This window comes from Salvia hispanica, chromosome 6 (assembly GCF_029641045.1).
Source record: "Salvia hispanica isolate PSC_SH4W2 chromosome 6, Shi_PSC_v1, whole genome shotgun sequence".
NCBI classification, from domain to species: Eukaryota; Viridiplantae; Streptophyta; class Magnoliopsida; order Lamiales; family Lamiaceae; genus Salvia; species Salvia hispanica.
In genome coordinates, this window is record NC_142697.1 from 24224549 (window position 1) to 24245740 (window position 21192).

Below are 21192 nucleotides of genomic sequence, written 5' to 3' on the forward strand. Positions count from 1 at the left end.
AAATCCCCCAATTTTTGAACAAGATAAACCGTCAATTTTCTCACCAGGTCCAAAAGGAGAAGATCTTTTTCCATGGTTCTCATAAGGAGGCAGCAAATCGGGAAGCCAGACGGTGGCTTCTCCTTCACTTGCGATTCTCCGCCGCTGCCCTCCGCCGACAGTTCTTCATCTTCTTCTTCCGCCTCCTCGCTCACCAGTCACCACTAAAGCTATTCGAGCATCTTCGGCGTACAGGGAGTCGTCGCTGTCTTCTGTCTATGAACAGTCGGCTCTCTCTTCTCCGCGCGGTTCTGCTCCTTCCGCTGCTAAGGTGCGATTTTGGCTGATCTGCTCCGAATCTCGCCTCCGCGCCGCCGCTCTGGAGCACAATCTGGGAGAAATCTCACAGAAATCGCCCAAATCGCCAAACACAAGCTGAAAACCCTAATTAAAACATGAAATTACCATTATGCCCTTTCATAATTAATTAATCTAAAAATATTTTGTGTGGCAAAATCTGGACCACTCACTTAATAAAAATGAGTGGCTGATATTGCATCTCATTTCTCAATTACCTTAAAAAATCTCAATTGATTATGGACCTATACAATATATATATATATATATATATATATATATAGATATATAGGGTCTTGTTAGGATGAGATTTTTGGGCATAATTGAGAAATGAGATGCAATCTCAGCCACTAATTCACAAGATTAACTTAATGTCAACAACTATCACATTATGTCAACAAGGGGGTATAATTGTCTTTTTATTAAATTGTATTTGAAATCATTTTATAAAATCCTTTCTAAAACTCTAGCTTCAAATCTTCAAATCTTCAACATTCAAAAATCTTCAAATCTCTTCAACATTCAAATCTTCAAATCTTCAACATTCAAATCTTCAAATCTCTTCAACATTCAAATCTTCAAATCTTCAACATTCAATAAAATAACACTTGTAAAATGTCAACAACTAAAAAATAACACTTACAATTCACATATCAATACCGAGAATATCGAATGTCAACAACTCGTATTAAAATGTCAACAACTAACAAATAACACTTACAATTCACATATCAATACCGAGAATATCGAATGTCAACAACTCGTATTAAAATGTCAACAACTAACAAATAACACTTACTATTCGCATATCAATACCGAGAATATCGAATGTCAACAACTCGTATTAAAATGTCAACAACTAACAAATAACACTTACTATTCGCATATCAATACCGAGAATATCGAATGTCAACAACTCGTATTAAAATGTCAACAACTCGCGCGATGTCAACTACGGAGACATTATGTCAACTACGATGTCAACAGCAAACGTTATTTATGTCAACTACGATGTGAACAACAAACGTTATTTATGTCAACTACGATGACAACAACAAACTTTATTTATGTCAACTATTATGTAAACAACAACATTTTACAAATAATCAATGTCAACAACAAATATTTTCATGTCAACGACATATTATTTGTGTCAACAACAACGATTTACATATAATTTATGTCAACAACAAACGTTATTATGTCAACGAAATATATAATTCATGTCAACGACCTATATAACTAATGTCAACGAACTTGTAAAAATTGGAATTTCCCCCAATTTTCTCTCTCTCTCTCTCTCTCTCTCTCTAGACAACCTAACCATGACTGGTTAATAAAGACAGAGAGTGATGAAAATTGAAAATAGATATCAAAAAATTGCAAAACCAAATTCAGCTCAAAGAATCAAAAGAAGCTCAACTCCTGTTGCAGATTAAGAATTGCAGCTCTAAGTATTAGTGATTCAACTAAATTTGGGGATGTCTCAAATAGATGAATTCGGATTAAAACATGGTAGATGAAATGCAATTAAGCAATTGTAAAATCAACTGAAATAGGGGTAATCAAGGTGAGATGAAATGCAATTGTGCAATTGAGCTATTGCGAAAGCAATTAATCGAATTAGGGCTAACCACTGTAGGTTTGAACTCCTTGATCTTCTGTAATTTCCTGAGCTCAATTTTGAGCTTCTCTTTCTCCGATCTAGAGTCTCGAGCTATTCTCTTTGGCCTTCAACATCTCATCGGTCTGCTCCTTCTCGATCTTCAATTTCTCGAGCTGTTTTTGCATTTCCTGCAGCTGCTTCTCGAAAGAAGACACATTGGAAGGCTGTTGTTTCTCCTTCGTGGCAACAGGAGAGGGCTGCTTCGACACCGCAATGTCGTTCTCGGAGCCGTCGGAGGGGGTCAGCGGAGAGGGCTTGGCGAAGGCCATCTCGACAGAGAAGGCGTCGCCGTCGGACGAGGTCGTGGAGATCGATTTCTGCAGAGCCTTTGTTAGGGTATCGGTTTCCTTGGCGAAGATGTCGGCGATCCAAGCGTCGCCGAATTGGGGGCGGAACATCCATGGCTGCTCCATCGCCATCAAATTATCAAATGCCATTGAAGAGAAACAACTGGATTTGAATTTGCTGCAAACATGTTCAATTATGGCATGAAACAACTGGATTTGAAAATTGAAAAGCGAGATGAGAAAGATTGGGTTACTTTGAGGAGAAAAATTGGGTGAATCTAGAGTGAATAGAGGCGGCAAAAGGAATTACAGAGGAGACGAGAGGCGGATGGGGATAGTAATATGAAATTACCAATCTGCCCTTCCATAATTAATTAATCTAAAAATATTTATTGTGTGGCAAAATCTGGACCACTCATTTAATAAAAATGAGTGGCTGATATTGCATCTCATTTCTCAATTAGCCTAAATAATCTCAATTGATCACAATCCTAGATATATATATATATATAAACGAAGAGTCCTATTAACCACAAATCCACCCTTAAAGACCGAACTAGAGACCAAATTAGGGACACTCATTTTTCTTAATCTAATGGTTATGATTATTTTACAATTAATTTAATATTTTATTAAATAAAAACGTTTTTTTTTAATTTTATTAATTTTTTAAAAAAAAAAATTAAAATTTTTTAAAAATTTTTTTAAATTTTTTTTAAATTTTTTTTTATTTTTTTATTCGATAAAAACTTGCTGGAGTAAATAATGAACTATATTCACTACATAATGAACTAAATGAATGTATATTATGAACTTATTACTTCATTCCGTTAGTTTATTACTTCATTCAGTTATGTTATTACTTCATTTCATTAGTTTACTACTTCATTTTATTAGTTTATTACTTCATTTTATTAGTTTATTACTTCATAATGTGTTATGACATAATTATCTTTCAATTGAAGTAAATTCAGTATATAATGAATGCGAAAAATTACTTCATAACATACATTCATTTAGTTCATTATGTAGTGAATATAGTTCATTATTTACTCCAGCAAGTTTTTATCGAATAAAAAAAATTAAAAAATAAATAAATTAAAAACATTTTTATTTAATAAAATATTAAATTAATTATAAATTAATCATAACCATAAGATAATGAAAAATGAGTGGCCCAAATTTGGTCTCTAGTTCGGTCTTTAAGAAGGGTTCGACATTGATCACAACTCTATAAACGAACGTATAAATATATACTATTTCCTACATGGATAAAATGTTAAAATTCTAATATCTTGTCCCACATCGACTTGGTGGTGATCCTATCTCTTCTATATAAGGGAGGGTTATGAAGGGTTCGACATTGATCACAGCTCTATAAACGAATGTATAAATATATACTATTTCCTACATGGATAAAATGTTAAAATTCTAATATCATGTTCCACATCGGCTTGGTGATGATCATATCTCTTCTATATAAGGATGGATAACCCTCCATATATGGGACATTTTAAGAAATGAGTGGCTCATTTCTAATATAAAACAATTATTTGCGTGTGTGTATAATTGATGTCCGTAATAAATTTGTGAAAAATAATTACACACCCGTCAATTTGTACTCATATTTGACTGACGTTAGAGCTCATTAACAGTTACAACTAATTGACACGTAGATTTTGACCCAATTCTGGAGTAATAAATATCTTATGCCGAAGGTTTTAGATTCAAATATATTATGACATAATAATAATCTTTAAAAATCTGTGTATTAACAAAAATAGATACTACAACCGGCTGGATTAATATCCGTGATGTTAATCCATATATTGCCGCCAGCATTAAGGTATATATTAACTTTATTTTTATCTAGTAGTAGTAGATTATCTATTTTTTTAGGTGAGTGGTGTTGCCACGTACTTATATCATACAGAAATAAATAGACACAAATTATTAAATTAACTATTACTTGTAGAATTCCATGAGAAATCACATCATCAACATCATATAGTAGTATCATTTTCTTCTTTTCCGTGACTCGACATAATAGTACGTAAAATCAAGCCCTATATGTGACACAAATTTTCGAAACATACTAATCATCTCGATTCATAATTCAATTTTGCAAAACAAAAATTCTGATTTCATAAAAAAAGAGATAAAAATGTATATCTCCATGGTTGACGTACACCGGATTCCGCTGCCGGCGGCGCCTATTGATGTCGGCGGTGAAGAATTAATAATGAAGAAAGTAGTAGATTTACAGCTAAGGGCAAATTGGAGACAGCATACATATATAGACAAAGAATCCAAAAAAGCGTACGCTCACATACTATACTAAATAAGTGGAGAAAAGATGCTTCTAAGAAAACTGAGAAAACAAATGGGAGCAGCAAAAAAGAAAGAAAACAGAAATTGATTATTTAGAAGATCATCATCATGATTCAGGACTTAAATGAACGGTCCAGATTGTGGGGCCACTCCCCCTCTAATGGGGGGTGCAGCCTTGTTGTATGAGAAAGTGGAGAAATATATTTGAAATTGGGAGTCTACTGTAACTAAATAAGCCTCAGTTTTGGGGAATTTCTCATACCTCTAAACAGAATGTGGGCTCCTTATCCCACTACTATATGCATTCAATCTTTTCTCTTCTAATTCAGATATTTCTGTAATCATAAGACTTGTACATGTTCATTACTACAATATCACAATATAATTATATAGCCACTAGTAATGAGTTGTTTGATAGGAAGATAGATAGGGCAAAATAAATTTTAATTTTATGGTGATTTTAGAGGGGTGATACCGGTGCCATATTTAATTAATTTGAGTGTAACTTTTGGAATATTTGGATGATGGACCTATAGGAAAAATGTTCATGCTTCATGCTGGATTTTTATTTGGCAACAATCATAGGCAGTAGGTGGGGGATGCAGTCTTCCAAGAGCCCTACATAGTGCATATGTCACATGTTATTTCTGATCAAATTTGCGAACTATATTTAATGCATTTTGTCATGCAATTGCACAATTTCACTACACACATAAATATATGTACTATTATTTAACTAATTTACCAATGACCCATATTGAATTATTTGCAATAAAAGTTTAATATTTTGTTATTAGTAAGTAGGGCTGAAAACATGGTTCATGCTATTAGTATCTGGTCCACAGATGAAGATCTTTCCCAAATATAATAGTATTGGTCAATGTTAATAACCTTGAGAAATTGAAGTTCTTTTTCCCAAACTAGTAGAGTAAAAAAAGCAAACAAATCAAACTCGATATTCACGCATAAGAAGAGGATGAGCAAACAAACCCTAATAGAACTAAGCTAATTTCTCAAACTAACCATTCATTATATAGATATATAACGCACACATTTATATATATAGATTCAAATTTGATGAAATCCATTCAAGTGTGATTACTGCTTGCAATATGCCGCTCATCCGCGGCGCCGTCGTAGCCGTTTCCCTGAGCCTCCATTCCTCCGCCGCCAGGCATATACCTATACGCATTAAGCGCCGCCAGCATGCCTAAATTCCCTTCACCAACCGCTCCGCCGCCGCCATGCGCCGGCAAGAGCGACATTGCCGTCGGAAAATTCATAAAATGCAGCCCACTGCTTGCCACCGCCGCACTCCCTCTATACACGCCGGAATTCGCAATCGACGGAAAACTCCACAGAGATTCGCTGCCGGAATTTGTGGAATTGAGAAAAGCCGACGCCGGGATCTGGCCCTGGCTCGCCGGAATTGTCCCGGAGCTGGACTGCATCATGTAATTCCCCATCTGATTTTGCACCGCCGACCGCAGATCCTCCTCCGACGCCCTCTTCCGCCCCGCGCTCCCCTCACCGTCGCGCGATTCCTGCTTATTGAGATAGCTCGCCGCATTCTCTCCGTGGAAGAAAATCCTCCTCTGCGAAGAATCCCCAAAATTCTGCCCAAAATAGGCGCCGTTGCTCAAGCTCAAATGCGACGGCGCCGAGAACGTCGAGCCCGAGCTTCTCACCGATATATTCAGCGAGGTGAAATTCGCCGGAATCGTTCCGGTGCCGGTGGCGGCGATCACCGACGGCTCCGCCTGCTGCAGCAGCCACTCAATCGTCTCGCCATCCGATTTGTGACCTAATTCCTTCGTGAGCTGGAAAACCCTCGCTGCGCACGTGGCAGGCATCCTAATTCGACGGCCGCGCCCGTCCACCTTCGTGTGTCGATCCTTGGTCGAAGCTCGCTTCGGCGGAACCTTCTTCTCAGTGGGTTTTGATATCGCCTCGGTCGATTGTTGTTGTTGCTGCTGCTGATCGTAGTCGTCTCGTTTCTCTAAGAGTTGTAAAGGGAAATTAGGTTTTTGCATAGGGTTTCCGTTGCCGCCATTCATGATGAACAAATATAATATGTTAGGCTACTCTAGTACATGACCCTCATTTTGTGGGACTCTCCCTTTTTTTTTTTTTTTTGGAAGATTTTAGGAGAGAGAAGAAAAAGGGTATGAAGAGATAAGGGAAGTGATGAAAGAATGAGAGAGATAGAGAGAGCAAGCTTTAAGCAACAAACATAATGAGTGGGAATTATATGGGTGGTGGGCTAGGGCAAATTAACCTATCTTTTCTTTATTCAAATATCTTTTTTGCTTTTTCTTAGTATAAATTTTCAATCTTTACTGTATATATATGAATGCAGTAAAAAGTGAAGGTAGTGAAACATATTTGTATGATCATCTAGTACGATACATATACAGAGGGGGTGAAAACTAAAACTCAGAAAAAAAGTTTGAATTCAAGTGTACTTTTATTTGAAATTTATGATATAAGGCATTTACAAATGAGGGATTGACAGTTTCTTGATTCAGACTCCACGTGCATTGCCCTTTATCATTCAATTAATCTACAAAGAGACAATGAACTGGACTGGGACCCTACATTTTAAGCCAGGAATTAAGCCTGAGAAAAATAAATGTATAGTAGTAGTAATTAATATCAAACCATTATCTCATAAATGCAATCATTGTCACTTCTAACTCCCTGTTAACTATATAGTTGAGAAGATTTATTAATGGCTTTGAAATATATTCGTGATTGTTCTAGTGTCACGAATGCACTCTTGTTTTCCCTTTTTTCTTTTTGGATTATTTGGCCCATTATATTAATTAATAATATTTAAATCACATAAGACATGAATATTAGTATGAAAACATGCATATTGAAGGGGGCCGTGGGATGGAGATTAAGACATTAATTATTAATGAGATATTTGTAGACTAACTAAAGATGATTACACGACAGTTAGTCATGATCAAGCTCCTAACATTATATGCTACTAATCACACTCGTTCAACATAATAATCCATGATTTCATGGCACGTAGAAGACAAATAATTAGGACATTCACCATTCACCAACTTAATTGTCTAGATTTGATTGTTAAACTAGAGAAAAAGATCTGCTGCATAATGAATATGGGCGACTGTGAGCGACTAAATCACACGTAGGCCACTTTCCTTATTTTTAGAAATTTACTAACAGAATATAATTCTCTTTCATCTATCTCCATGTGAGCAATATTATTTATTTTCTTTTTTAACTTTCCTTTTTTCTCTTTTTAGTTATCGTATCTTTGTTTGTTTTATATACTACATGTTTTCTCCTAGGTTTTTATTTCTCCACAACTTTCAAAGTGCCGTCTCTCTCGAAGAGTGCTAGCATAAGGTTAGTTTTAAGCCTTGATCTTCATATATGCTTGGAATTTCTTACATAATTTACATGTTTTTTAGTTTTACTTGTTTATATTATATGCTTGATTAATTTTTTAAAATAATTTCGTGTTTTAATTGTCTCTTGACTGAATCTATACTTGTAATAATACCAATTAGGAACCTCCAATTAAGAACCTCCGGCTTATCATAAAATTATCAATTTGTGTTTTTTAATTATTTCTATTATTCTGTTTGCTTACATTAATATTTTGAATGTATTTTCTTAGTGTTTTGAGTGAAAATATGAACGATCAATTATATATTCCTGAAGTTGCAAATGACCGAAAGCCGGAAATTGGAATGAAATTTGGATCAATAGATGATGCGTTTGAATTCTACAATCAGTATGCACGTGAAGCTGGTTTTAGTGCAAGATATAGCAATAGTAGAAAGAATAAGATGACAAACGAAGTTGTTTGGAAACAATTTGTATGCTTTAAAGCTGGTCAAACTGATGAAGCTCGTTCAAAAAATCGAGCACCACCTGGTGGTCCAATTCAGATAAGAGCTCGTGGTGAAGTTAGAACTAATTGTAAGGCAAAGATCTCCATTGTCAAGCAACAAACTGGATCTGACTGGAGTGTTAGCGTCTTTATGGAAGGTCATAATCATGGACTCTCTACTCCGTCAAAGGTGCATTTACTCCGATCACACCGTAGTGTTTCTGCTGTGAAGAGAGTGTTGACTCAACAATTTTCAGAAGCTAATATACCAACCTGTCAACAAATGCAACTATTGGAGATGGAGTCTGGGGGGCCCGAAAGTGTAGGTTGCACAGAAAGAGATATCAGGAATTTAGAGAGAGAATTAAGGGATGAACAAAAGGGGATTGATGCTGAAACTCTTATAGAATTCTTTACTTCCGAGAAGGAGAAAAATTCATCATTTTTCTTTGACTATGAGACAGATTCAGAGAATATATTCAAAAGATGTTTTTGGGCAGATCCTAAATCAAGGAGGGCTTATGGAGCATTTGGTGATGTTGTTGTGTTTGATTCCACTTATAACACTAATAAGTACGGAATGATTTTTACGCCTTTCGTAGGGGTTAATCATCATCATCAAACGATAGTTTTTGGATGTGGATTTCTAAGTGACGAGAAGACAGAATCGTATATTTGGTTGCTTAATAAGTTTATGGAAGCTATGCCAAGTGATGCACCAAAAGCAATCATTACTGATCAAGATCCTGCTATGACGAAAGCACTTGCACAAGTTCTGCCAGAAACAGTGCATCGTTATTGTTTGTGGCACATATTGAACAAATTTCCAGAGAAGATTTCTCCAGTGACTTTCCGAGATCATTATCAGAGCATAAGGAATGTTATTAAAAATTCAACATCTCCAGAGGAATTTGAGAATGGATGGAAAGAGGTTATTAGATGTGCTAACTTGGAACAAAATAGTTGGATATTGTTGATGTATGGGCTGCGACATAAGTGGGTTCCGACATATTTTAGTCATGTTTTTTTTGCAGGGATGTCAAGTAGTCAGAGATCAGAGAGTTCGCATTCATTTTTTAAAAAGTATGTCTCTCACAAGAACTCATTGATGGATTTTATCACACGATTCAATCGGGCACTAAGACGTCAAAGACACAATGAGTTAGTTGCAGACCATGTTGACATGAATGAGCAACCAAAAATCAAAACAAATTGGCCGATGGAAGCTCAAATGGTTAAAGTGTACACGAAAAAAAAATGGACGGAATTTCAAGATGAAATGAGTCGAAGTCATGGTTACTTTGTGCAACAGACCTCTATCAGAGATGATATTGTGATTTACAATGTGATGAGTTTCCAAAGTAGTTCGTCCTCAAAACCAAGGCTACTGATGCATGATAAAAATAGTGACCATATCTCATGTAATTGTGGGAAATTTGAGTTTGATGGTATTCCGTGCAGACATATGCTAGCTTTCTTCCGTGTCAACCAAATATTTGAACTACCTGACAAGTATATCCTTAAGCGATGGACACGAGAAGCAAAGAGTGGTGTTGCTTATATATTAGATGATGAAAACTGCAATGATGATCCAACAAGATTTTTGATCTCACGACGAGCCAAGTTATCTTATAAGGCCTCAACACTAATTGATTATGCATCTTTGACTGACGAGGGGACAAAGTTTTTGGATGAACAACTTGATTACATACATGGTAAAATCAAGGAGATGGGTATTAGTCCAACAACTATGCACGGAAGTCAAACAAGGAAGAGCTTAGATAAAACCAAAAACATTGGTGATCCTTCTAAGATAAGATCAAAAGGATGTGGTAAGCGAATGTTATCATCAAAAGAGAAGTCAATTTTAAAGACTAGGGCTTGTCGTGGCTGTGGACTACGTGGTGCATCACATGATAAACGTAATTGCCCAAAGTTGCAAGACAGGTGTGTAAATTATTGTTGGGATCCATTATTTACATTGTTTAGTTGTTTTAATGACCAATAAATTTAATTTACTGTTTTTGCTCTCATCTTTATATTTCAGATCAGTTGCAGATGACCATCACGACATCAACGAATATGCAAATGAAAAAGCTTGATGTCCATAGCTAGTGATTTTTTTAATTCTGTTCGCTTAGTGTTGCTAAGACAATATTTAATCTTTTGATGGTTTTATTGTATTGAAACAGATTTTATAAGAATACATCTTATCTTTTCATAATACTTCATGCATCTAATTAATTTCATCCTTTCAAAGCCTAATGTATTCAAAATCTGAGTTGAGTCCTTAATGATTTTTATTCCAAAACTTTTGCAATACTAGTTAAAAGTAATTGGAAACGTAGTTTTACATTGAGAAATTAAATCTCATTTAAATCATTAAATTGAAAAAATGTAGCACTATTTTTTAAGATCATCAAAACTAAAGAGTAAAACAAAAAAAAAACGATGCTATTTTATTTGAACAGAAACTAACCATGAAATAGTCTAGTTTAGGTGAAGAAGAAAGTTAATTAGGAGCAGTATTCATGCGCTGGTAGAAAGATAAATAATTAAAAAGGACAAATCCATAAAGGAAAGCTATTAAAGAAAATAAATAATTTTGCTGACATGGAAATAGATGAAAGGGAATTATATTTTATTAGTAAATTTCTAAAAATAAGGAAAGTACCGTACGTGTGTACGTGTGATTTAGTCGCTCACAGTAGCCCATATTTATTATGCAGCATATCTTTTCTCTGTTAAACTAAATATCTTGCTTATAAATTAGCTATAATCGTCGTTAATTAATGGCCTCATTTTCTGATTCGATGATTGTTATTCATCACAATATATATGTTTAATATTTCATTAGGAATCCATGAAGCACTAAATTAAGAAGATTTTTTGACGGTGCTTTATATCTCCATTATTTCAATAATTCGTTGCTCCATATTCTTCTTATCATTTAAATATTTAGTGTCATATAACCTATGTAAAGACACACACTTGAAGGAAACAGTACTATTAATTGATGGCACAATCTTATCCACAAATTCATAATTTGAACGACAAGTGAGATTATTATCTAGATTAGGAATATGGCGCCATCATGTGAAATAGTTAATTGAAAACCTTGAGAAAAAACAATATTTTGCTTTCATATACAGTTTCAATATTCATTCACTAATGGAGAAATACAAATCCTAATTATATTTGCTACTACTATTGTTTACATTATGTGTGTGTGGATATCATCAAAAAATGATGATAAACACTACAAACATAAAAACACTAGCTAGTTCAATTTAGTGTTACCTTTTTCGGCCTAAAACTAGTGCGAGAAGTTGCTAAATCTACCAGCCGTTTTCTCTCAAAATTACTCCTAATTTATTGGGTTGATTTTGAGGGAAAACTTATTTGTGGAGATATAAATATATATGGATGAATTGATGGGGGGCATGGAGATTAGGTCAATGATGGTTGTTGGGAGATAATCACGTGCCATGACTTGTCCTATACAGATGATCAAGATGGCTTACCATCCTCTAACTAATTTATCTAATCATGCACAACTATTTGTCGGAATTAATGCATATCTTCTTCATTTTACCCATCTCTTTCCTTTCCTAAATCTATTTACTTTCACAATGTATTTTGGTCTTTTATTTCTCAAAAGTCTCGTGTTACATTCAAATTTAATGTAAAGCAAGAAAAAGATGAACTTTCAATTTAATTAATGACTAGCTTGACTTATTAGCATTCCCTTTTCAAATTTCAAATACTAGTATTTTTGCCAATTTTAACATGATTTATAAATTTGGGCAACATAATATTCAATTTAAAAGCTGTATTTTCTAACACCTTAATTTCGATGGCAAATTGATATCCAAGCTTGGTACAAAGGGTTCAGTTGTACTATTTCAAAAGTCAAATCCGACTCCAACTCTAAATATAATCAATTCCAACAAATAATCTTAAGACCATTTTGTATTTTACATGTAATGAGTTGACACTAGTATTTTTTGTCCAATGAAAAAAATCATACAGCTCAAGAACACAATATTGAGAACATGGGTTGATGGCTAAAGGGCCCTTTCATTATTTATTACCGACAAGGTTACAGTTGGGCAAAACTTTGAGCTTATTATAAATTAATAACTTCTTCCCGTTCCATTTTTACTAATCATGATATATGAATGAATAACGTGGTAGTATAACTTTGCCTAAACATATTAATTAGTCGCATATTACACATTGCAGCATCGACGAAATCGCCCCCACACATATTTTACATAAAGTTTGAATATAAATGACGGATGAAGATTTGATGAAAGGTTGTAGTGCGTTGTGTACGTGTACAAATACTAGCAATTATTGAATTGATGTGAATTGACTACCTATGTACACAAACAGTTGCACTAGACTTTATTGTATGAAAACAACTCAAATATATTACACTAACAATTTTTTTCAAACACCATCACTTATTACCTATTGATATGAATAGGAAAAAGATTCAAGCTTTTCCAATTCTGACTTTGAACTATAAAAAGTGTCTGACATCAATCTATCATTTTCGCCGGCTTAAGAGAATTTCCATATCCTTGACTATTGATCAGTGTACATTTATATTATTGTTCAAAGATTAATACTCCATATAAAACACTATTATCTTGGATACTTTTTCTTCGTAAAGACAAACATGTATCGAAATGCCGACGATTCTAGATAAAAGACAAACAGCGGAAACTGTAACGTAAGCAAGATGCCTAGCTCAAGCCACGGCACCAAAAAGACTCCAGTCATTCACCTTGAAACTAGAGATGGCACCTCTGAAGACCTCCTCCATCGGCATGCATCCGGACTGTGCAGCAGGCACGGCTAAGCCGGCACCGACGGTTGCAGCACTCTCACTCAAAGGGCTGCAAGAAGGGATGCAGAAGATGAGCCAGGAAGAAGAGCAGATACTAGAAAGCAGTTGGCACCTGAGAGAGAATCAATATGTGCAATTGGGCGGGAGTAGTAAAGAATCTACTTACTTTATCATCACGGGCTCGTATGCAGTAATCAGAACATCAGTACCAACATCCTTGAGGCGCAAATTAGCCAGATAAACCTGGAAATAACGTATATTAAGGTCCCAACCAAATATCTTGAGATAATTCTCCTCGGAAGATGAAATGGCGAGTTTACCTTAACTAGGTTTTGAGCATCTCTTCCCTGTCTACCTTTAGATATGGCCTGAAAATGGAGCGTAGCAAAAATGAAGTTTGCTGATAAATTATTATAGGAATTAAACACCAAACACACAATGTCAACCTCAATATCCTTGAATCTCTTGCTAGATATTTAATGGTTGTACACTTGTACTACCTAGCCACTAAGAAACAACTCGCACTAGTTCAAGGATCTATATCAGGTTAGCAGAACTTGAATGTCAGCAAGCAGCAGAAGCAGAGGGCTTAATTGATGGCAATCTTGAATTGTTGGCAAGAAATCCAGTACTGAAAATGTTTTCGATAGACATGTTCCAGAAGTAGGGAGATAATAAATGGGGTGTGTAACTACTAACACAGGATCATGCAAGCAAATAATATATGAAATGATTATCTGAGGTTCGAGGAGAAGTGCGTTTTAACACAGTACATTTTTCTTTTAGGGATAGGCTCCAGAGGGTTGAGTGGGCTGGTTAAGTTCTTTATATCACAAACTAGATACATTATGATATCACTCTTAATGCATACAAAATAGTACTAGTACCAATTAGTAAAAGACTGTACATACCATCTGACCAACTGCAGTTGTAATAACAGCAGGACTGTCTCTAAATCGTAGTGCATCAGCCTCAAATACACCTGATTGTTCAAGCACCTGGTTTATAGAACAAGCCGATGCAACTATTATGAAGGAAACTCAAGATTTTAAACTTATCAGCTATACATTTAATGTTTTTTATACAACAACATAAATTGTCAGCAAATAAGATCTAGAAAATAATTTATAGAGTGAAAATTTTCATCTCTGTCAATAAATTACATGATGACCGTGTTGTGTTACACGAACACAAAAGTTGAAAATAATAGAATTACAGATGCAGGATCATAACATCATTAACTTCAGTTCTCAGAATTATGTTCTTCCTGAATGAAAAGAAATTAATAGAAATAGGCCTTTAAATGAGCAAAATCTACATTACGAACTAAAGAACAGAGAAAATCTGTCATCAGCTAGTAAATGACAATGGTAATCAGATCTAAACTTAATTCCACTACAACAACCTGGCTTCAAAGTTAAACCTGTATAAATTTTAGATATATTTCATCTCTAAATCCTCAAGGACAAACTAAAATCTTGAAAGACTCTGTCTACAATTTCTTTAGGATAAAATTGAAACTCACAAAACTTGGATTCCCTGATAGCTTTCCACAAAAGGAGTCATATCATACTCAAGAAAAAGTTTTTATCGTGAAGTTCATAGAGTCATATAAGACAAACTTCCATCACCACAACCTGAGGCTACATTTAGAGTTAGGGATTTGAAATGCAAAATGGAGGATGATATCTACAACCAAATAACTCAAAAAACTACTCGAAAACACCATCGTACTGGAAAACTTTGTTCTGATGTGACCTGAGGTTGCATTTGGATTTGGAGCTATGGATTTAAAGAAAGGCTAGAAAATAATTGAAATCCCATCCAAGTAACTTTAGAACAAAGAAATTTAAAACACAAAATAATACTACAAATCAGAAACATTTCCCAATCCAAACAACCACCAGAGTTGATATAATGGAATCCAAATCTAACCGAAGTACTTTAAGCCCAAAATAAGGCCGTAAAGATAACCTCTCTATCACCATCATTTAAACCAGTGCTATCACCAAAACAGCTAATTCGAAGCTAGCATCGACCATGATAATGACAAACTTCTCTGACAAAGTATTAAATAACTAGTCATCAAACAACTGGCGATTAACATCAAAGAGAAAGTTCAAATGTGGTAGGGAATGGATCGACAGTGAACTAAAACAACAAAATAACTTGATATTATCGACTTCCTAAACTTCACTAATTCGTTGGAGTAGCATGAGATGCAAACAATTGGTCCAATTGAGCCACGTAGCAGCATGAAACTCGAAATCTTTACAGAAATTATAAGAAAAAAGAGGTGAGATAAAGAACTCTGATTGTACCGTTGCTCCTTCAGCATCTTGCTCATTAGCCAGGTCTTGAAGAAACCACGTGGCACTTCCGTGATCCGCCACATCTGTCTTCAAGTCGAGGAGCTCAAATATTAAGCTCTCGTCGCGCGCTGGATCAACAAAAACCTCCTACAGCAGCAATTTGATTAATAAAATACAAAAGAAAACAACGAAATCGGAGGAAAGGCAAATTAATCATTCAGGAAGTCTCTGACCTGATGATCAGGAACTTGGCGCATGTTGCTTACGTCCTGCATAAACAGTAAATTGAAACTTCATTAAATCGAACAAATTAATTGTTTTTTTAAAAAAGCAGTACAGAAGGGGAAATTAAACATCAAAAGAAAAAAAAATACTCCACCAATATAAACCTGGAAGCGAAGCGGAAAGGTGGAGGAGATGGCGCCACCGAAGAGTGGGCGTTGAGTGCATAAATCCGCAGGCATTTTATTCTGCTGCTTCAATCGCGGAGAAATTTGTAGAATTTTCTGCGCGCGAATTCGAAATTGGGGAGTGGAAGAGTGTGGGAGCTCAGAAGAAGAAGGGGGATTTAGGTAGCGTTTGTTTTACACGGTACGGTGACTGGGTTTGAAAATTTATGTTTTAAATGAGTTTTAAGTCAATTAAATAGTACTCCGTACTACTATTTCTTCCCTTGCACGGTTAAGGTGTTTTTTTTAGCCCTCAATTTAATTAAAAAGTGTAAATTAAGGAATTTAATTAAATGAAGAATTAAAAAATGAAAATGGTGGAGATATGAAAAGAGAATAAAATACTGTATAAGAGAAAGTAGAATAAATGAGAAGCAATGTATTCATTTTTTACTAAAAATAGAAATGACTCTACTATGTAATATAGCAAAATGGCAAAATAAGTAAATAACTCTACTACTATGAAAGAAGGGAAGCCGCGTAGGCGCCGCGGCGGTGGGAAGACAGCCAAGAACCCGGCTGCGCCGGGTTGGATGGTGGCAGTCGCGCGGCGGAGCCGCAGTGGCCTATTGTTAGCCGTGAGACTGCCACGACGGTCAATTTTGTTTTTTTTTTTTTTTAATTCTTTAATTTTTATCTATAAAATACCTATCCCCTATTCATTTTTATCATTCCATTTCAATCTTAAATTTTTCTCAAATCCATTGACCGAATTAAAATATGTCAACAAGTTTTATGTGGCTGAGGCATGATTGTGATGACTAAGCAAAGAAGTTCTTTTTGTGGTTGTGACGTGACTGTTCTACTATTATGGACACGCTAAGGAAGGCTTTGTAAAAATGTTTAAAAATTGTAGCTTAACGATGACGCTGTGATAGAAAAAAAAATAGATGAAAAATGTTTATGAAGTATAAAAACATTATTCCCATATGTGCATTAATACTAATTTCACAATAAACACACTTATAGTTATAGATGTTTAAACATTTTGGTAATTATTTTTTATTTTACAACATATAAAAAAAATTTAAGTTAAAAGAAAAACAAAGGTTCTCATCCCAAAACTTTGACCATTCACTTGTGTTGTCACGACTTCATCTTAATTAATCAATATCCATTTGCTCATTGGAGGCCATTGATGTGGGCAATTATGAGGAGCAACGTCATCACAGTTATAACTTATAATCCAAGAGCTAGCTTTATCTTCAAAATTTGTTGTTCACTTACAATTTCATGGGCGAGTTTCAAAGGAGATTTTGAGGATTTGAAGATGGACTTCAAAATCACTAATGTTTCGTCCTTCACTGTTTATATCGTCCAAAGTCTGCGTTAGAATCATCGCAATATCTAACGCAGATAAAATTTCTAACATCGTAAAAATTCGAAGGCCCAGCCAATTCTTAGAAAAATATAAACTTAGAACATCACAATACCTATCACAAATGAAATTCTAATATTATAAACATTCAAAAGTTGTCAATTCGTAACAAAATATGAACAAACTCGTAGTAATTTTTAAGATCCAAAACTAATAAATTAAGTAATATTACATGCAAAAATTATGAAATTTGGACATATTTTATTCTCAAAGACTTATTCTTATAAAATTAATAACAATGAATATAAGATTGAATACTCAGGCCTTGGATGGTAGGCTTGAAAAGCCTTGGAAAGACACTGTTTACAGCCTTTAACTTGTGTTTGGTAGCTTTGAAACACATTCCCACGACCTGATAAAAACATTCAGGTTGTAGGCTTCCAGCTACTACTATTCTTATAGGTTGTGTAACTCTATCACAGGCAGTATAAGGATTGATCCTTTTCTCCCTCCTCCTGAAAACAAACACTTATCCCAAATTTATCCTCGTCCCTCTCCAAATTCAAGCAACTATTCACACAATCGTCATCCTCGTCGTTCTAATTTCACTCCTTTGCCAAATTGGACTTGATCTCTGCATCAGGTTTCAGCGAAATCCTAATTTATTTGGGCAAAATCATAATTCATTTGTTGAATTCAATTTGTTCGCGTCAAGGATGCCGATTCCGTGAACAATCAACCCACTCAGTCTCGCCCATGGAACAATCAACCCACTCAATTTCCATGAACAATTGATAAGGCTAATTTCATGCATTGGTTATAGGGATAAATTTTGTGCTTTCCTGGGTCTAACAAGATTTTATAAGCCAGGTGTGTAGAGAAATCGCCAGCCCCAGGAAGAAGACGAAGATTGCCTGGAAGAAGAAGCTGGCGGGAAAAGTGAGCGGAAGAAGGAAGAGTTACTAGACTAAGGAGCATCCAATTAGAGGGAAAAATGGGAATTACAAGAACAGTCTAGAAGCTCTACCTACTATAAATAAGAGCACGCGATCAACATGAAGATATCTCTTTTTCCACATCGGCTCTTAGCTTAGTTTTTCCATTTTTCTCTACACACACTTGAGGGGAATCATTCTGGGGAGTTCACGTTTCGGATCTAGTTGTGGTGTAACACCATCTCTACGGAGGCGAAGATACAATCGTTATTTGCTTTCAGTTTATATTCCGTATTTTCCCGAGTCTTCGTTGTTCGAAGCTCGGTTGTGTTTTGTTATTCTCTCGTTGGATACTTTGTATCTTGCTATGGAGATTTCTATTTTGGTTTCAGTTATGATATTGTCCTTTTATTTGTTTGCTTTGATGGATATTGTTGGTTGATTTGAGTTTTGAGTTTGAGTTGCTTGGAGGTTGTGGTTGATCGGTTGAATATAGTTGAATCTGTGAAGATCGGAGATGGAAATGGTGTTTGATTGTTGTGGATGGCTTGGATCCGGAGTGGATGAAGCATCCGACGTATATATCTGTCGCATTTGCATGGTTATGACGTTTTGAATTCTATTTACTTGTTTGCCTCGTCTAGTAGTCATGGATCTGTGTTAGTTATAGTCGTTCTTTGTGTCCATCGGTTTGATTTCGTCTGCCCTGTTTTGATCTTTGTTTGCTCTGTTTTTCACCGGTTGTTTTGTGATAAAAGTTAGAGAAGATGGTGTCGCTGTTAGTTAGTCCTTTAGTTAGTTAATTTGCAACTTTTTCCGTCGTACTATGCCGTTTTAGGAAATGGTCCCCACGTTTCGCTTTTCGTCTGTCTAGGCTAGTTCAGGAAGTCGTTTACCCAGTCAAGTAGTCATTTCAATTACTTTCAGTCATCATGCATGTCCCTACCTAGATCTAGCTGTTAGAATAGAATATTATATTTACTCAGTCTAGGAATTAAAGCTCAACCCCGAAAATTGCGTGGCCGCAGCCAAAAATAGCTTCCAGGTCTTTGGGCATGTTTACTTACACATCTGTCTCTGTGGATTCGATCCCTACTTCCCTGTACTAATCTTTTTAGCTATAGCGGGTTGAGGGTTTTGAAGGGCGAAGGAAGTGATTGTGTGCCCAACGATAGGTTACCCAAGGATTCTCTGAGTTCCTAGACCCGGTGTCTAGTGGATTCTCTGGATCGGGAGATTTAATTTCAAACACACCTCGCTGACTTTTCGCGACTCTTCAACAATCAACCCACTCCTTCATCCGCTTCACACCTTAATCTCCAGCAACAATTACCTCCGATTTCCATGGCAGAAACTCAATCAACCCACTCCACCGAACCCAAAATCGGCTACTGCTATGCAACCAGAATCTACCACAGCCCCCACCCCCATCCCATCCCCCGTCATCAATGCCCCTCTCCATCTCCTCACACACCCTCTCCTCTACTCCCCTGCCACTCCGACCTCCGCCGCCCTCTCCACCACTATATTCCTCATCGTCGAATTAGGACTTGATCTTTGCCAAATTAAGCCATTCGCCCAAATTAGAACTGATGACTTTAAGTCATTCCAAACTCAACCGAGGGGCAGTTTAGGCATTTCATAATTATTTTCACAAACTTAGGCTTTCAACCAAACAACTAGCCGCGGGCTTTCAGGGATATACGGTTTGCACCAAACACAATATAATCACCAAAAAGACTGTCCATATGCATGTGAAAAGCCCACTATCTAGGAAACCATTAAAATTACTTCCATGGTACCAACCGCCCTCTTAGGAAATTATAACAAGAAAAAAAAATGTAATTACACAAAAAACATGGGAAGCTACATCCCCATCCCCCCCGTCATCAATGCCCCTCTCCATCTCCTCACACACCTTCTCCTCTACTCCCCTGCCACTCCGACCTCCGCCGCCCTCTCCACCACTATATTCCTCATCGTCGAATTAGGACTTGATCTTTGCCAAATTAAGCCATTCGCCCAAATTAGAACTGATGACTTTAAGTCATTCCAAACTCAACTGAGGGGCAGTTTAGGCATTTCATAATTATTTTCACAAACTTAGGCTTTCAACCAAACAACTAGCCGCGGGCTTTCAGGGATATACGGTTTGCACCAAACACAATATAATCACCAAAAAGACTGTCCATATGCATGTGAAAAGCCCACTATCTAGGAAACTATAAAAATTACTTCCATGGGTACCAACCGCCCTCTTAGGAAATTATAACAAGAAAAAAAAAATGTAATTACACAAAAAACATAGGAAGCTACATCTGATTTATCAGAGCCAGGTTTCGATCCTGGGACCTGTGGGTTATGGGCCCACCACGCTTCCGCTGCGCCACTCTGATTGATGTTATATTTATATAATAAATAACTATAGTATTACTTCCTCCGCCGCATAAAAAATATGGACATTTGAAAGGGTACGAAAATTAATGTACGAAAATATGGTAGACTAAGGGAGATGAGGAGAAAAGTAATTAAAGTAGTGTTAATGGATAGTGAGACTCATGTTATTATTGTGTTAATGGGTTGTAATGGTGGATCATAGTGGTATAAGTTATAAATAAATTGATTTATATGGATAATGATTTGAGGACAACTTTTTATAAATGCAAATACCCATATTTTTATGGGTCAAACGAAAATAGAAATACACATATTTTTATGAGACGGAGATGATACTCTCTCCATCTCATAGAAATAGGTCATTTGGGGTCGACACGAGTTTTAATGTGTAATTGATAAAGTAAGAGCATACAAAAAAAAAGTAGTTGA

The 21192-nt window shown here is 35.8% G+C and overlaps 4 protein-coding genes, 1 long non-coding RNA gene and 1 other non-coding gene across 6 annotated transcripts; 2 read left to right on the forward strand and 4 right to left on the reverse strand.

Moving 5' to 3' along the window:
- Positions 1-1987: 1987 nt before the first annotated feature.
- Positions 1988-2439, reverse strand: LOC125198414 (uncharacterized). Its single transcript, XM_048096762.2, has one exon. The coding sequence runs from the start codon at positions 2437-2439 to the stop codon at positions 2041-2043; it is 399 nt and encodes a 132-aa protein (XP_047952719.2). The 3' UTR covers positions 1988-2040.
- Positions 2440-5466: 3027 nt separating this feature from the next.
- On the reverse strand, positions 5467-6824 carry LOC125198413 (transcription factor TCP15-like). Its single transcript, XM_048096761.2, has one exon. The coding sequence runs from the start codon at positions 6675-6677 to the stop codon at positions 5709-5711; it is 969 nt and encodes a 322-aa protein (XP_047952718.1). The 5' UTR covers positions 6678-6824; the 3' UTR covers positions 5467-5708.
- A 1806-nt stretch (positions 6825-8630) lies between these two features.
- Positions 8631-10596, forward strand: LOC125198415 (protein FAR1-RELATED SEQUENCE 5-like). Its single transcript, XM_089061481.1, has 2 exons — positions 8631-10441; positions 10542-10596. Exons 1-2 carry the CDS (start codon positions 8646-8648, stop codon positions 10594-10596), a joined length of 1851 nt encoding a protein of 616 aa, XP_088917607.1. The 5' UTR covers positions 8631-8645.
- A 2467-nt stretch (positions 10597-13063) lies between these two features.
- Positions 13064-16263, reverse strand: LOC125204613 (uncharacterized). The gene is made up of 7 exons (XM_048103321.1): positions 16054-16263; positions 15898-15933; positions 15674-15811; positions 14264-14350; positions 13673-13720; positions 13519-13595; positions 13064-13401 (listed from the first exon to the last, which is right to left on the reverse strand). The coding sequence occupies exons 1-7, from the start codon at positions 16126-16128 to the stop codon at positions 13254-13256; spliced, it is 609 nt and encodes a 202-aa protein (XP_047959278.1). The 5' UTR covers positions 16129-16263; the 3' UTR covers positions 13064-13253.
- Positions 16264-17819: 1556 nt separating this feature from the next.
- LOC125203094 (uncharacterized) lies at positions 17820-18789 on the forward strand. Its single transcript, XR_007173296.2, has 2 exons — positions 17820-18074; positions 18147-18789. It is a non-coding gene; the product is annotated as an uncharacterized LOC125203094 (long non-coding RNA).
- A 1901-nt stretch (positions 18790-20690) lies between these two features.
- Positions 20691-20762, reverse strand: TRNAM-CAU (transfer RNA methionine (anticodon CAU)). The gene has a single exon. It is a non-coding gene; the product is annotated as a tRNA-Met (tRNA).
- Positions 20763-21192: the final 430 nt, after the last annotated feature.

Excerpts from the sequence above, each read along its gene's own strand:
- LOC125198414 (XM_048096762.2), bottom strand. The coding sequence starts at position 2,439 with ATGGCATTTGATAATTTGATGGCGATGGAGCAGCCATGGATGTTCCGC.
- LOC125198413 (XM_048096761.2), bottom strand. The coding sequence starts at position 6,677 with ATGAATGGCGGCAACGGAAACCCTATGCAAAAACCTAATTTCCCTTTA.
- LOC125204613 (XM_048103321.1), bottom strand. The coding sequence starts at position 16,128 with ATGCCTGCGGATTTATGCACTCAACGCCCACTCTTCGGTGGCGCCATC. Across the intron at positions 15,812-15,897 it reads GCCAAGTTCCTGATCATCAG|GAGGTTTTTGTTGATCCAGC; the intron begins GTCAGAGACTTC and ends TTGCTGCTGTAG. Across the intron at positions 13,721-14,263 it reads CAACTGCAGTTGGTCAGATG|GCCATATCTAAAGGTAGACA; the intron begins GTATGTACAGTC and ends CTCCATTTTCAG.
- LOC125198415 (XM_089061481.1), top strand. The coding sequence starts at position 8,646 with ATGGAAGGTCATAATCATGGACTCTCTACTCCGTCAAAGGTGCATTTA. Across the intron at positions 10,442-10,541 it reads TGCCCAAAGTTGCAAGACAG|ATCAGTTGCAGATGACCATC; the intron begins GTGTGTAAATTA and ends TTTATATTTCAG.